Raw genomic sequence first — 14,636 nt, 5'->3', positions numbered from 1 at the left:
CAGTTCAAAATGATCATCACAATGAGGAAGGAAGGAAGGAGGACTGGCATGGTTGTTGGTTTTCAGAAACTGCTGATTTAATGAGATTTTCTTGCACAACCATCTCTAGGGTTTATAGAGAAAGGTCTGAAAAAGAAATTATCCAGTGAGCTGCAGCTCTCTAGGGGAGGAATGCCAGAGATCAGAGGAGAATGGCCAAATTGCTTCGAGATGAGAGTAACTCAAATAACCACTCATTAAAACCAAGGGATTCAGAAAAAGCATCTCTGAATGCACAACACCTTTGAACCTTGAAGCAGATTGGTTACAGCAGTGGAAGACCAATCCAGGTGCCACTCCTGTCAGCTGAGTACAGGAAACTGAGGGTACAATTCACATGGGCTCATCACAACTGGACAACAGAATACTGGAAAAAGAAGAAGAAGAATCTCATTATGATCAAAGTGTGTCCATCTTGTGATGGCTGCTTCCAGCAAGACAACACGCCATCTCACAAAGCTCAGATCATCTCAGGCTGGTTTCTTGAACATCACAATGAGTTCACTGTACTCAAATGCCCTCCACAGTCACCAGATCTCAATCCAATGTTTGGGATGTGGTGGAACGACAAATATGCAGCAACTGTGTGATGCTATCATGTCAGTATGGTCCAAAACCTCTGAGAAATGTTTCCAGCACCTTGTTGAATCTGTGCCACAAAGAATGAAGGCAATTTTGAAGACAAAAGGGGCGGGGGGGGGTTTGACCAGCAAGGGTTAACTAATGAAGTAACCAGTGAGTGTATATGATGATTATCTTATACAGAATTATTCTGTAAATGTTTCAGTGTGAACTTGCATCATAATCTGTTCTTAAAAATCTACACATTCATTTCCAGCAGTGTCAGTTGTACTACTCTATGACTATGACTCAATATTAAAAAGAGAGAGAGAGAAAAAAAAGACACCAGACAGAAAATACAAAGACTCACTTTATTTCTAAAAGTCAGAAATGACAACTCAAGTTTCCAGCCAGCTGTCGAGGTTCTACATTCATCTGCACAGCGGGTTTTCACACTGTGAGCATGAGCAGTGCTTTTTCAAGTTTCTTTTTCCCTGCACAGTGAGGCACTGCACTCAAGATGTATTATTTTTGACTACCTGACACTTTAATCAAATTAAGATTTGGTGAAAATTCAGTTCAGTACAATCCCTGCTCTTTGTTCTAATTTTTACACTTTGATCTGCTTAACCACTCCCTTCAGAATTTCTCTCTCCATTTATTTCTGATGGTTCCTTTTCTGAGCTAATCAGTCTGCCGAGGCTCCTTTTTAATGTACATCAGCCTTTCAAGCTTAAAATTTTGCAACCAGCTATCTCCCTATCAACACCTTCTCATGCAGGCTTATCCTAGTCTTTCAAGTAAACAGTTACATTTACTCCACCATCAACAACGTCTAGATGCTCGAGCATATTTCGCATCTCTATCTGTAAACAGTGGTGAGAATTTAAGCAAATATACATGAATGTATAGATATATGCATATATAAAGTATATTATATGGAAATACATGTCTTTTTATTGTATATAAAGTGGATGCATATGAATTTGCAGAATAGTTAAATTGTTTAAAACGTGTTGTCCAGATATTGATTTCCACCTGGAAACAACTTAAACTCACATCAGCAATAAAAAAGTATTGGTATGCCTGGTTAGTGTCATTGGTAGGACAAATTTTTAAAAAAACACATAAGATAGTTATTGAGAGGCATTCATTATATAACTCTGTGTGTTACCTTTGACCAGTCACTGGTTTGTGCTGAAATATTTAAGCGGAGGTGTAGTGAACATGTGTCACAGGCAGTTCCTCTTCTCTGACATCTGCCAATAAGACACTTTGGTATTATGAGAAGCTTTTCCATTAACAGTTCAACTTAAAACTGCCACTGCCTTATCTGTGCCCATGTTATATTTCCCAGAACTTAATTTAAGCTTCCTCCAGTTTTGACTGCAAAGTCAATGGAGTATTCGGTGAAGGTATCTCTCTGGATTGTTCTCCCCTCCTCTCCTCACTCCTGAGCTCGTTCTGACTGGTCTCTCAGATGTCATTGCAGGGTCCTGACTCTCATTTAGTATCACTGAGGCCCCCGTTACTCTTCCTGTTCCTGCAGAGGTATGTCTGCAGGGCTCTGGACTGCTCTGTGCTCCTTTCTCAGAATCACTCTCCTCACTGGGATCCTTCCTCTGGCTGCTTGATGAGTTCTCCCCAATCCTGAGAAACACAAACTGCTTATAGATTCAAGTATTTGAAAGGTTGAATTTTGTGAATATGTGTTAAGTTATCAGTGTTTCTACCTGAGGTGACTGAAGGCCCGCAACCAGTTTGAGCCCAGAGCATCCCTTCCATTAGTCCTCAGCCCTCTGTGGTGGCTTCGGGCCCTCAGTCCTATTAAGGCCTTAGCAAGTTCAGCTTCATCTCTATGGCCCCAGATTAACTGGGCCCTCTGCTCTGCATCCTGGTCCCCTGCTGCCCGGAAGAGCCTCTGGAGCTGCCACAGATTCACATTGCTGAAAATGTTCGCTGAACCAGCCTTCCTGCTCCTCCTCTCAGCCAGCTGCCACAGCGAGGAAGGGCCCACCAACATGGAAGAAGGAGGTGAGACGGGTCCACTATCCATCCAGAGAAACACGGGAAAAGGTGACATACACGGGGTCTACGCTGTGGAGAAGCAATCGAGAGTATCAGCTCTGACATGAAGTAAGGGTCCTTAGGATCTTAAATTCATATTTGATTTTTTTTTTTTTTTTTTTTAAGCAACACAATGGAACAGGACATGTGGACACCTACAGCTGTCAAAGCAGCTGGCAGTCAGCTGTGAGTCTTCAAGTTTGATTCTATAATCCTGCTTTAGGAAGTGAGTGACAGGCTGCACTTCAAAGCCCATTAGACTGCAGATGGTAATCTTGTCCTCTCTCTCACATCCAGTATGTTTCTGAGTGGGACACTACCAGATAGGTATGTGGGTAAGTGGTGCATTCATTCAAGTGACCTCAGTAAAGGTTTACTTGCTACCTTCCTACACAGCTTTCATCTGTACTTCATCACAAATATGAATATGTTTAATCCAACCTGCATTTTTTTTTTTTGTTTGAGTGCAGCATTATTTATTAACATTAATGTGTCATATATATCAGTCACTGATCAGGAAGGAACTTTCCCACCTTCTGCAAAGGTCCACGTCTGCTTTCCTTCTTATATATTATCTATTTTGTTCTACATGTTTAATAACTGCGCTGTAGAAACCCTGACAGTTTCCTGTACCCTGTGAATGCGTATCATCACAGCCAGATTATAAACAAGAATTCACACTGAAGGCTAATGTGCGCAACTCTTTAACAATGTCCCTGCGGTATGTGGCTGTAACACAACGTCACCCATCTACAGAAGTAGGTTATAATAACCCGAACGTCACTGACTTCTTTAATTACTCTAGCTCCGGTTTCTGTTTGCATAACAAACAGCTGCACCTCACTGGTGCAGAGAGCCTACCGGATCGCTTTCAAAATGAAGAGCATCTGAAAAAAAGTTAATCTTTGAAATAAAGTTTATAAAATAAAGCAACGTGCATGCAGCGAATGAGAGATAATTGCCTAATTCGCCCTGCGGGTAAAAGGCAGCAAACAAGAATCTCATGAGAGTCATGTGGAAAATTAAAAAGCTTCTGCTTACCCGAAGATGATACAGAAATATTCACTTTTCTTCTATCTCCCTTGTACTCATCAGTGCGTCTATTCCTCTCAAACTACTCCAGCGGCTGCAGAGCCAGGTTTCACCGGCCTTCGCGATCAATAAATATCCTCGATCTGGCTGTCAATCACAAATAAATCGAATAAGAACTGAAATATCTTGTACTCTCCACCAATGCCGGGATTAAAGGGGAGGGGCATGTTATCGGTCCCACCTATTGGCCACGTAGGGCGTGCGCGCTGAAATCCATTGACGTCAATGAGCCTGGCTGGCACGAGAAGCATCTGTCAGTTATAACAAGTAACTTGTGACAATCCTGCGCCTGCACACGTAAACATGGTGACGCAGGGGCTCGTAAACAGTAGTGCTGTAGGAACAGACGGCGTATTATTATGACAGATTAGAGTGGAAAGGCAAAGTGGAGAAAAATAGCATCATGGTAATGAAGAAAAAGAGATGCTAATTTCTCTTATTTACGAGGGATCCCCACAGCGGGGACCTCAGCATATTTTGATTTGGGAGATTTTTCCTAACTCAAAGAGACTTGTGTCCCCTCTCGGGATCGTACCGGGCAGCTTTCGCTTGGTAGACGTATGAGTTCAGCTGAAACTATCCATCGATTCAGTTTCTCTGAAATTAGAGCATACAGGGTTGCCGTTTGCACTTGCATAAGCTACATTTAAGCAATATAGCACCGGATGGGTGAAAAGGCATGAGTCCATTAGTCCTGCAGAGGAGGAGCGGGCTTTGAATTACAGACCACCCCCTCTCCATTTCTCAGCCTCCCGTCACAGACCCTACATTCAACGGAGGAAACGGAAAAGACGAAACACACAAGACGGTTTATCATTTCAAAACTCCGGGGCCGTGGAAAGAACAGCAAGTTCCCTTTTTATTCCCGTACTTGTCCGCTTTTGGCTTCTTTGTTGCCCCACCAGAAAACCGGCCCTCCGGGCCTTTCTTTTCACAGTTTGCGTATCTTTTCCCCAGCTGTTTGCAGCTGGCAAAAAGCACCCGCCCTGTTCGGGAAAAAAGCGAACGAGAGTGACCGGAGGAGGAGAGAGAGAGATGCCACCCCAACCTCCCCAGCCGCAGGTGAGGAAGAACATCCTGAAGTTCCTCGGGAGTTTTTTGGGAATTAGTCGGATCCTGCAGATTGTGTTCGGAGCCTGCCTGTGGGTCACCATCGCCGCCAACAAATACGAGGGGTCCATTCACTTCGTCCTGTTCGTCGCTGTCTTCTTCTGGCTCTTCACCCTCGCCCTTTTCTTCCTCACCCTGCTGGACAAGCAGGACCTCGTGCCTTTGCTGGGAGGGGAGCGCTGGTTGTGCACCAACCTGGCGCACGACGTGGCCGCCGCCGTGCTCTACCTGCCGGCCATAGGCGTCATGATCGACAAGACCAATCGGAACTCCTTCTGCAACCTCCCGCAGTACAAGCACCCCTGTCTGTACAAAGTCTACCTGACAGCCGCTGTGTTCGCCTGCCTCTGCTGCCTGGCTTACCTCCTGTCCATTATTTATGGGGCGCGCAGAAAGTGTAGAGGAGAGCAGACTGTTATCTGAGGAGATCGGGCATTACGGGTGCTTTAGGGTGGTCACGGCAAGATGAGGAATAGTTAACTTCACTGTAATTTCACTCAACAGTTACTCTAATCTCTGTTGTCTCCTGTCTCTTAACAGTCCACAGTGGTGGTGGGGACACAGAATCAGCTACTGTTTTCTCAGTGTGTTTTCAATGGTTACTAACATGAAAGGGGCCTGCTGGTATGGTGGCTAAGTGGCGTGTGTTGTCGCCTTTTTAAGCTCAACAATAACCTATTTAGTGATGAAGGATCATTATCATATTAATGTACGGACTTGATATAGTGGCCTAGCAGTATATTTAGTGGTAACAGTGAAATGGCCTTAACATAGCCTACATTTTGCAGATTACTATTGGTACTGGTTAACAGTCCGTCTTAAACTTTTTTTTATAGAATTCCTACAGTTGTTTTCAAAAGGGTTTATTTTCATTAACTTTTTTATAAAGTATTTTTTTAATGTGTTTACTTTTTTTTCCTCTTACTCAACAGTTAATGAAAAGTGGACTGAAACACTCCTACCAGCTCTGTTTGTGTTTTGTGCAGTTTTTTATTATTATTATTGTTTTTTTATCAGTGCCTTCTGTCAGAATGCTGTATACTCAACAACAAGGTTGCGACAACAACAGCAACTCCACAACACGGATGTGATTGGTGCTACAGTGTGTTTGCTGAACAAAACCCTTTATTACAAGTTTACTGTGTAAATCCAAAGAGCAACAAAGAGGCTTTAACAATAAACACTAGTCAGTCAGTGAGCTCTTTCTTTTGTTGTGATCATGTATCGGTGCATTCAGATAAGCTGCTTGAGGATAATGTTTTCATTAAATTTGGAGACAAAACTGGGCAACGAGCACAGCACTGAGCTTTTTGTGGCCTTTTTTCAAATGAAACACATATTTAGAGCTGACTAGCAACAGAACTTCCTATTGGAAGATAAAAGGATTGGCCAATCAGCAGGGATCATTTACACACTGCGCCACAAAACCACACGAAAGACATAAATCCTTAGACCTATGTGTTTCTGGAAGAAAATGAGTCACTCACGCAGGCACCAGCAAAATGCATGCGATGTAGGATACACATAATGTGTGTGTTGTCTGGGAGTTATCCTGCTTTGCAAAAAAATGTGTGTGTGTGTGTTTAGCCTTGTGTGAACAATAATCTGGGAAGAGGCTTGGTCTTACCGGAACAGTCTGTTGGGGTTCTGGAGGTGGACTAACATTCAGCCAATGAAAATGAAGCCAAGAAGTTAGAAGATGATTTGATGTCTCATCTGTTCCAGTCAGCATACAGTTCCTAAAAACACGCAGCAGACAAGTTGCTTGAACAGCACCTAAAACTGGATTCTGGTAACTTTTTGGTGACCTTTGCACAGCTAGCAAGAAAGAGGCGTGTTATTATGCTGCATACTTGTTTCTGATATGAGGTTTAAAAAAAAAAACAAAAAAAACAGCAGATTTATAACACAAACAGACTTTTCCTTTTTTGGTGTGTGCTTTTTTTGCCTTGGATGCTGGCAGCAGACCATGATGAGTTTTTCTTGGAAAGGAGCACGAGGGATAAAATGTTTTATCATCAAAGCTCCAAATTTCAGAATCAAGTGTCAGAACAAAGGCAACAGCCATGCAGTTTCTGGATTACAGATCAGCAATACGATCAAAATCATTATTTAAAAATAAATTATTAATTAATCATAAAAGGGGGCGCTGAAAAAGAGGTGAAAAAAAAAATCTTTTGATTTTGGGTGACATCTGTGGCCAGAGCTGCAGGAGTGAAAGGGTTAATGTTAACCAGCTGGAGCATCAGGATATAAATCTCATACTTCTAAAGGAGGAAAGAGACTCCCCCCCCCTCCACACACACACACACACACATACCTCCCCTGTTTCCACATGCGCACACGCACGCACACACACACACACACACACACACACACGCATATCCCCTTCTGAGATCAGGAGCGTCCTGTCCACGTGTCGGCGCCTGTGGGAACACACTGTTATATACAACCAAATGGAGACAGCACACAGCAGCCCACTTTAAACAAAGCAGCAAAACCATGGTTTCAGTTTGATACTGAAAGTAACCATGGCGAGGCATTTGAGTTCATGATGACTCACGGCTATACCGGATGCTGACAGTTAAGGTCAGAAAAGGATTCTCCTCATTTAAACCTCTTAGCTTTGCCACATTTACAGGCTCTTCATTATTTCACTGACCACAGTTTGAAGATCTCATGTCTTTTTCGCATTTGGCAGTTTGGTGAATGAGTCCATTGTGAGTTTATTTCGTAAACATTACATCCACTGTCCAAACAATGAACCCATTTAATCACAGGTAGTGAGACTGGAAACTTAAGGGTGTGGGTGCAACAAGGGTAAGGTTGTTGTATTTTTTTAGGCTACACGGGGCAAAAAGGAAACCCAAACACTTTGATATAAGGACATATAGAGTCAGACCATACCCTGGAGCACCAACTGTGTGATATTTATTCTGGCAAGTCAACCAAAGAGACTTTTCCTGTATGGGCTCTCCTACCCTTTTGCAAGAGACCAGTCATAAAAGGTTTCTCTGCTCCTCCTTGTAAGCACAGCATCCTGTTACAAACTGTTGTCTTGGACTGATGTCAGTGAAAAACTTTACTGATCTAACACTGAGTTAGCAAGGCCAAAAATGGATAACAATGACATGACTATGTCTTATGGTTGTAATTAAATCACTGGTAAGATTACCAGAGAACAAGACTGTCTTTTTTTGTTGTTTTTTAAAAAAAATAAAAAAAATTTTATACCAACAGATGACCACAGTGGTGTGCAAAACACAACTGCTCAAAGGAGCTGGAAAGAAGCAGATATCTCATGCAGACCTACAGTTTTTTACAGCTTCATTTAAGCTTCAGCTAAACTTTGGAATACATTTCTGTAGAGAAAAGGGACTTTTTGAACATTTTGGGATTTATCCATGTTCAGCATTAATCAAAAGGAAATGTTCACATTTAAAAACGTTCACTTTAAAGCCACATCCTGCTCTTTTTACTGAGCTTAGGCCTGATCTTCTGGTCAGTGGATGATTTGGCAAAAAATTCTCACAGACCAGATTTGGTAGCCTGTGACGCTGACTTTACTGAAACAGTATTTTTGAACAGTCCTATCCGTGTGTCCTATCAGTGTGTCTGGCTCTTTCTTTCCTGCTGGCAGCCGTCCCGTCTCACTTGGGAGGCTACATGTACTCTCATGAAACATGAAAACACCGGCAAAAGCACACAGCCGTGCCCTGTTAACCACATTTTCATCAGCAAGTGCTGAGACGTACATTCCAGCGCTGCAGACAGGGAAAGAGGGGCAGAGAAACCAGATGGAGGCCAACTGAACAAGTGAATGAGCAGGAGGGGGGGGGGGGGGGGGGGGGGGGGAAGCAGAGTGTGAAAGGGGAAGATGTGCAAAAATACCTTTAAGGTCTGAGCAAGTATCTGAGATTGACATTTCCTGTCTGTGTAAGGCATGAATCGACACAGTGTTCTGGGCACAGAAGGCTTGTTTGCCAGTGATTCATTTCAGTTTCTAGTTTCCTATGGTAACTGGGATTTCTTATTCTATATCTGTTACAGCAGTTTTGGTCCCGAGGATTTCTGAATGTTCACAGTGTTCATGTGTTGTGTGCGGGGAATGCCAGCAAGTGGTGGGAAAGAATAATTGCTATTTATAGCCTTGAAAATACCACAGCTTCCCTCAGTCTGCCAGTCCTTAGTCAAGATGTTGAGAGTGTGTTGCAGAGTGAATGTGTCAGGAAGAAAGGGAGGGTGGGGAGAATTTATTTTTATTTTTATTTTTTGCGTCACTGGGTGGATAAAATAGCAAATTTCCTGTCTGACATTTAATGATTCTTATTTCCAGCTTGCATTATTCACCCTTCATTCATACATCATTAAAATATGATGTCAAAACTGATTCATTTTCCTGAGGCCCTAAAGCTCTTTATATGGTGTGTACACAGACACACTTTGGGATGTAAAACAAACATTCCTTCCAAGCGCGGCTCATGGAGCTCAGTTAATAGCTCACACGGCTCTGAACTGTTCCCAGATAAAGTTTACCCAAGCACGGTTTTCACATAGAGATCCAAACACTTTCTGTTACATCACACTGATGCTGTAAGAAAAACATCAAATATTTCTTTCAAACCATAGATAGGACATGACACAAGAGAAAAAAAAATTATATTTGTTTTACCACTTTTAATATTCAGATTAATACTCAGCAGACTGGTTAATTGTAAAATATAAAGGACTTTCACACATAGACTTGTTTCTAACAGACTCAACTGCTCCACAAGTTTATGTGTATCATGCAACTTTTCATACAAAGTCATAAAGTCCAGGCATACTCAGCATACTCAGCGATTGCAAGCAATGACTTGTTTTACCCACAAGGAGGCACAATTGGAACACACAACGCATCCATATGACTACTGTGTGGTGGTGTAATAATGTGAGGGATCATTTTCTTGACGCAATTTAGGCCCCTAGTATCAAAGCAGGCCACCTGATTATTGTTGCAGATCATGTCTATCATATTATGACCAAGGTGTACCCATCTTCTGATGACTCCAGCAGGATAACATGCAATGTCATGAAGCTCAAATAATCTCAAACTTTTTTCTTGAACATCACCATGATTTCACTTGTACTCAAAGCACCTGACACACCCGCACCAACTGCATGATGCTATTATGTAATATGGACCAAACTCTCTGAGGAAATTTTCCAGCACATCGTTGAATCTGTGCCACAAAGAATGAAGGCAGTTCTGAAGTCAAAAGGGTGTCCTACCCAGTAGTGTCCCATTTACTGATCCAAGTCTAAGATTTCTAGCTGTAACACAGGGTTGTATGTACGGAGGTGAAGTGGAGAAATAAGTAAGTAAGTAAGTAAGTAAAATTTTATTTATAGAGCACCTCTCAAGACACAGATCACAAAGTGCTTCACAACATTAGAAACAACATTAGAACAAATTACAATTGGAGTAAGGAGGACAAAATATATACATACATATAAAATTAAATTAAATAAAAAAGAATAAAATAAAAAATAAAAACAATAATAATCTAACCAAACGCAAGCCTAAAAAGAGTTTGTAGCTGTTTTTTAAAAGATACCAGATATCTGCAGTTCTTATACAAAAGGGGATAGAGTTCCAGAGTCGGGGAGCTACTGTTGCAAAAGCTCTATCACGTTTAGTTTTCAGCCTTGTGTGATGTACGGCCAGTAGGCCTTTATCACATGACCTCAGAGACCTGGAGGGAATGTATGGATGCAAGAATTCACTAATATAAGTTGGGGCTTGACCATGAAGACTTCTGTAAGTCAGGACCAGAATATTAAACTGGACTCTGAAAATAATGGGGAGCCAGTGCAGCTGAATGAGTAGCGGTGTAGCCTGAGAATATTCAGAAGGTTTTGTCAGAAGCCTCACAGCAGCATTCTGAACAACCTGGAGACGCTCCAGGGGTTTTTTGCTAAGACAAGTAAACAAAGCATTAGAATAATCCAGACATGAGGAAATGAATGCATGGATAGCAATCTCAAGTTCAGAACGTGACACAGTGGGACTTAACTTAGCAAGGTTCCGTAAATGATAGAAACAAGAGTGAACCAGAGATTTGACATGGGTATCTAAAGAGAACGCAGAGTCAAAGGTTACACCAAGGTTCCTGATGGAAGATTTAGCAAATTTGCCAAGAGGACCAAGAGCTAAAGAGAGATAGATACACCAATGTATCAAATACAGTGATGTATGGTTCCTTTTTTCCCTCCTTTTTCTAGGCCTGGAGAAGTAGTATCACCCCATTCTTCACAGACTTATACTGCAGCAGGATTATGCACCTGAAAACCCCTCAAAGCTTTGCAAGAACAACCTGAAGACTTAAAAGCACCAGTGACTGTTGAGTGTCACTGACATCCCAACTGTAAAGAGGAACCCGGTGTTCCTGACATTACAAGTAACTCTTTGAAACACTATCACATAGCATTGGTTATCAGGTTATGCACAAATGTGGAGTTTTGGTCAGGTTTTGCAATGAAGCATTTTATATTAAATTTGAAGCCACTGAAAAACTGAAGTTTCTTCACTAAACTTTTAGGCCCACCAGACCAGTCAAACATGCATTACTCAGATTTTGGTTTTATTTGTTATTCATAAGATTTTATTCAATATGTCACGCAAGCATCTCTAATATCAGCTCCCCTTTGTTGTTTTAAATTTGCTCTTTTCTTGCAAACATGGGGTTACTCAACCTTTTAGTTCTTTAGAAACTTGCTAAGAATGAGTAACTGCTACACTTCTGCGTCACAGGGCTGATCCTGGTAATTCTGCCCCACTTTAAGGTGGTATGCTTTTCTTAATTTTCTATCCTGAAAAATATTGTTGTGATGGTGGATGTTCATTTTACACATGACCAAATAATGAGGTCAGCATATATACAAGTAACCCCTGCAAGCCCTGCTGGTCAGTGAGAGGGGACATCCCTAATTTGGTCGCCTCCAGTATTCAGTAGAATAGAAGTTCAACCCAAATGCTGTTCAGTTTATGAAATGCAGACAATCAGAAGAAAGTTGGTTGAAAGGTAAAAGGAAGTAAGCTACACAGGCTTGTATCACATTATTTGTCTCCACTGGTAATTAACAATTATAGAGTTATTTTCTCATCTCTCATTCTTCAGCCAAATATTTGAAAAAAATTTGTTTACAAACAACTGAATGAATACTTTTAACTTACAGTCTTTATAAGTGCATTACCAACCAGGGTTAAGATCCAATCATAGCACAGAAACAGCTCTTACTAAAGTCATTAATGACCTGAAGATCAACAGTCACTCACAGAGAGTTTCAATCTTAGTCCTGTTCGATCTCACTGCTGCTTTTGACACTGTTGATTGTGACTTTTTAATTTGACATTTTAATTCAAAGGCTATGTGATCCAGTTGGTTTAACAGGTCAGGTTCTTGACTAACTCACAATACCTAAAGGATAGAAGTTTTTATGTTTCAATTAGCAGTTTTAGATCTGCGCAAATAAGGGTTCCTCAAAGGTACGTGCAATCAGAGTCATTAGTGGCCATATTGCCCCAGTATTGAAATCACTTCACTGGCTATTATAACACAGAATTACCTGCAATTTTTGTTAGAGCCGCTAGCCCAAGCAGTCAGGCAGAATAAATATCTGAAAGGGATAAAAAAAATTGTGTGTGTGTGGGGGGGGCACCATTGCACTCTTTGCAGATGATGTAATCTGCTTCTTAAAGGAACCAGATGCAGGTATTCCCATACTAACCAACCTACTAGAGAGATTTGGTTTGTGCTAAGACACAATTTCTAACATTTAATTATTCTCCATCCAGAAATACACAGCTGAAATATAATATAATTTGGAGAACAACCAAAATTAAATATCTAGGGGTCACTTTAACACAAAGAATTGAAGATCTATATGGACCTAACTACATCCAAATGAACATAGAAATTAGGAATGATGTGAAAAGGTGGACTATCCTTCCATTAGATATTAGTTCACAAATAGACATCATAAAAATGAATGTTCTCTCACGACTCCTCTACCTTTTTCAGTCTTTGCCAGTTGAGGTACCAGAAAAACAATTCAGAATATGGAATAAAACCATGTCCTCAAAGAATATTATCATGCAGCACAAATAAGACCTGTAATTTGCTGGTGTGATAAAGACTATGTTGCCAAATGGAAACATTTAGAACAACTTGTCCAGGAAAGAGAAATCCAAAGCCTGATCCCTGACAGGGAAGAAGCAATGGGTAAAATTGAGCAAGTGGACACAGTCACTCAATTTACATTGAGACTATGGATTGACTTGATGCGCAAATATAAATTGGATAATGAGCTTGGACTACTTAGATGGATAGCACATGACAGACATTTTGCACCCAGTTCTCTTGAACAGAGGTATAAAACAGTGGATTCCAAAGGGAATAACAGTTATAAATACACTAATAGAAAATGGGACTTTCATGAGTTTCCAAGAGATTAAACAAAAATATGAATTAAGTATTCAAGACCATTTCAGGTATTTATAGATAAGGGATTTTTACAACAAAGAAATAAAAATTAAAGTCAATCTAGATCAAAATGGAATAATTCGGATGATAAATGGAATCTATAATTCAAAGAAATACAGAATAATTTCCACAATTTATCGCCATCTAATGGAGAGAAAAGGGAACACAACCTCATACATAAAACTGAAATGGAAAAGGGGACTGGGTGTAAATATTTCTGGAGACGAATGGCTGCATATTTGGAAAACACAGCAGTCAACTATGTCATCACATGTTTGGAGAACATACTTCTGGAAGAACATAATTAGATTCTTTATTACACCAAAAATGAATAGCAAGTATGCATCTGTATCATAGCCATGTTGGAGGAGATGTGGAGGTACTAATTAGTTCACTCTCATATTTTTATGGCTTTGTTCTAAATTCTCAAAATTCTGGGGTGATGTCCACCTAATCACTGCTAGAATACTGGGAAATATCTAAATCTTGTAAATTGTTATATTTTGGTGACATTGCAGGAAATGAGGTTTTAAAAGAAGATAGGTATATATTGAAAAATCTGTTAGTGGCCTGCAAGAAAGCAATCACAAGAAAGTGGCATAAACTTGATCCACCAACACAAGATGACTGGCTGAAAACTGTGAAGTACACATTATGTAGCAGCTTACTCACAGGATAAGGCAGGGGCGTCAAACTCAATCACAGAACGGGCCAAAATTGAAAACACAGCCTGAGTCGCGGGCCAAACAGGATTCACATTTATTGAACAGTCTAAAAGTGAAAATATTTTAATCAGCAATATTTTGTCTCTTATAAAATTCACAGTCCGTGTTACGCCGCTTATGACGCGTTCTGTCTTCAGGACTTCGCTGTGCAGCGGTTCCTGGTGTGTGACGCAGTGATGCACTGCCAGCTCACCTGTGCAGGTGTCCCTCTGCATCTTTTCCCGCATCCATCCCACCAATCCGCTCTTTTCCCTGCACATCGCAGGGAAAAGAGATACGGGTATATCTCCGATGGCAGCGAACAGGTCCTCAGCCTCCCATTTGTTTTCAAAGTCCACTTTTCGTTTGGCCATTTTTGGGGGTCAGTAAATGTTGCTGTAAAAAGTGCTGACCGATGTTTTTATCCGCTGGCCGCTGATCAATGTGTCACTGGCAACGCAGGAAAGCGAGTTAGCACAGGCCTTGACCTGCTCGGCAGCTGTTGCAGTGCATAGTGGGATTTGTAGTGTAAGAGGTG

General features: G+C 41.1%; 2 protein-coding genes across 2 annotated transcripts; one reads left to right on the top strand and one right to left on the bottom strand.

Moving 5' to 3' along the window:
- Positions 1-952: 952 nt before the first annotated feature.
- On the bottom strand, positions 953-4,139 carry LOC115793243 (arginine vasopressin-induced protein 1). The gene is made up of 3 exons (XM_030748128.1): positions 3,709-4,139; positions 2,334-2,697; positions 953-2,250 (listed from the first exon to the last, which is right to left on the bottom strand). The coding sequence occupies exons 2-3, from the start codon at positions 2,681-2,683 to the stop codon at positions 1,995-1,997; spliced, it is 606 nt and encodes a 201-aa protein (XP_030603988.1). The 5' UTR covers positions 2,684-2,697; positions 3,709-4,139; the 3' UTR covers positions 953-1,994.
- Positions 4,140-4,529: 390 nt separating this feature from the next.
- On the top strand, positions 4,530-6,934 carry marveld1 (MARVEL domain containing 1). The gene has a single exon (XM_030748129.1). It carries the CDS (start codon positions 4,795-4,797, stop codon positions 5,290-5,292), a length of 498 nt encoding a protein of 165 aa, XP_030603989.1. The 5' UTR covers positions 4,530-4,794; the 3' UTR covers positions 5,293-6,934.
- The last annotated feature ends 7,702 nt before the right edge of the window (positions 6,935-14,636 follow it).

This window comes from Archocentrus centrarchus, chromosome 15, assembly GCF_007364275.1.
Source record: "Archocentrus centrarchus isolate MPI-CPG fArcCen1 chromosome 15, fArcCen1, whole genome shotgun sequence".
NCBI lineage: Eukaryota > Metazoa > Chordata > Actinopteri > Cichliformes > Cichlidae > Archocentrus > Archocentrus centrarchus.
The sequence above is the reverse complement of the archived record's forward strand: the minus strand, read 5'-3'. Positions and strand labels throughout refer to the sequence as shown.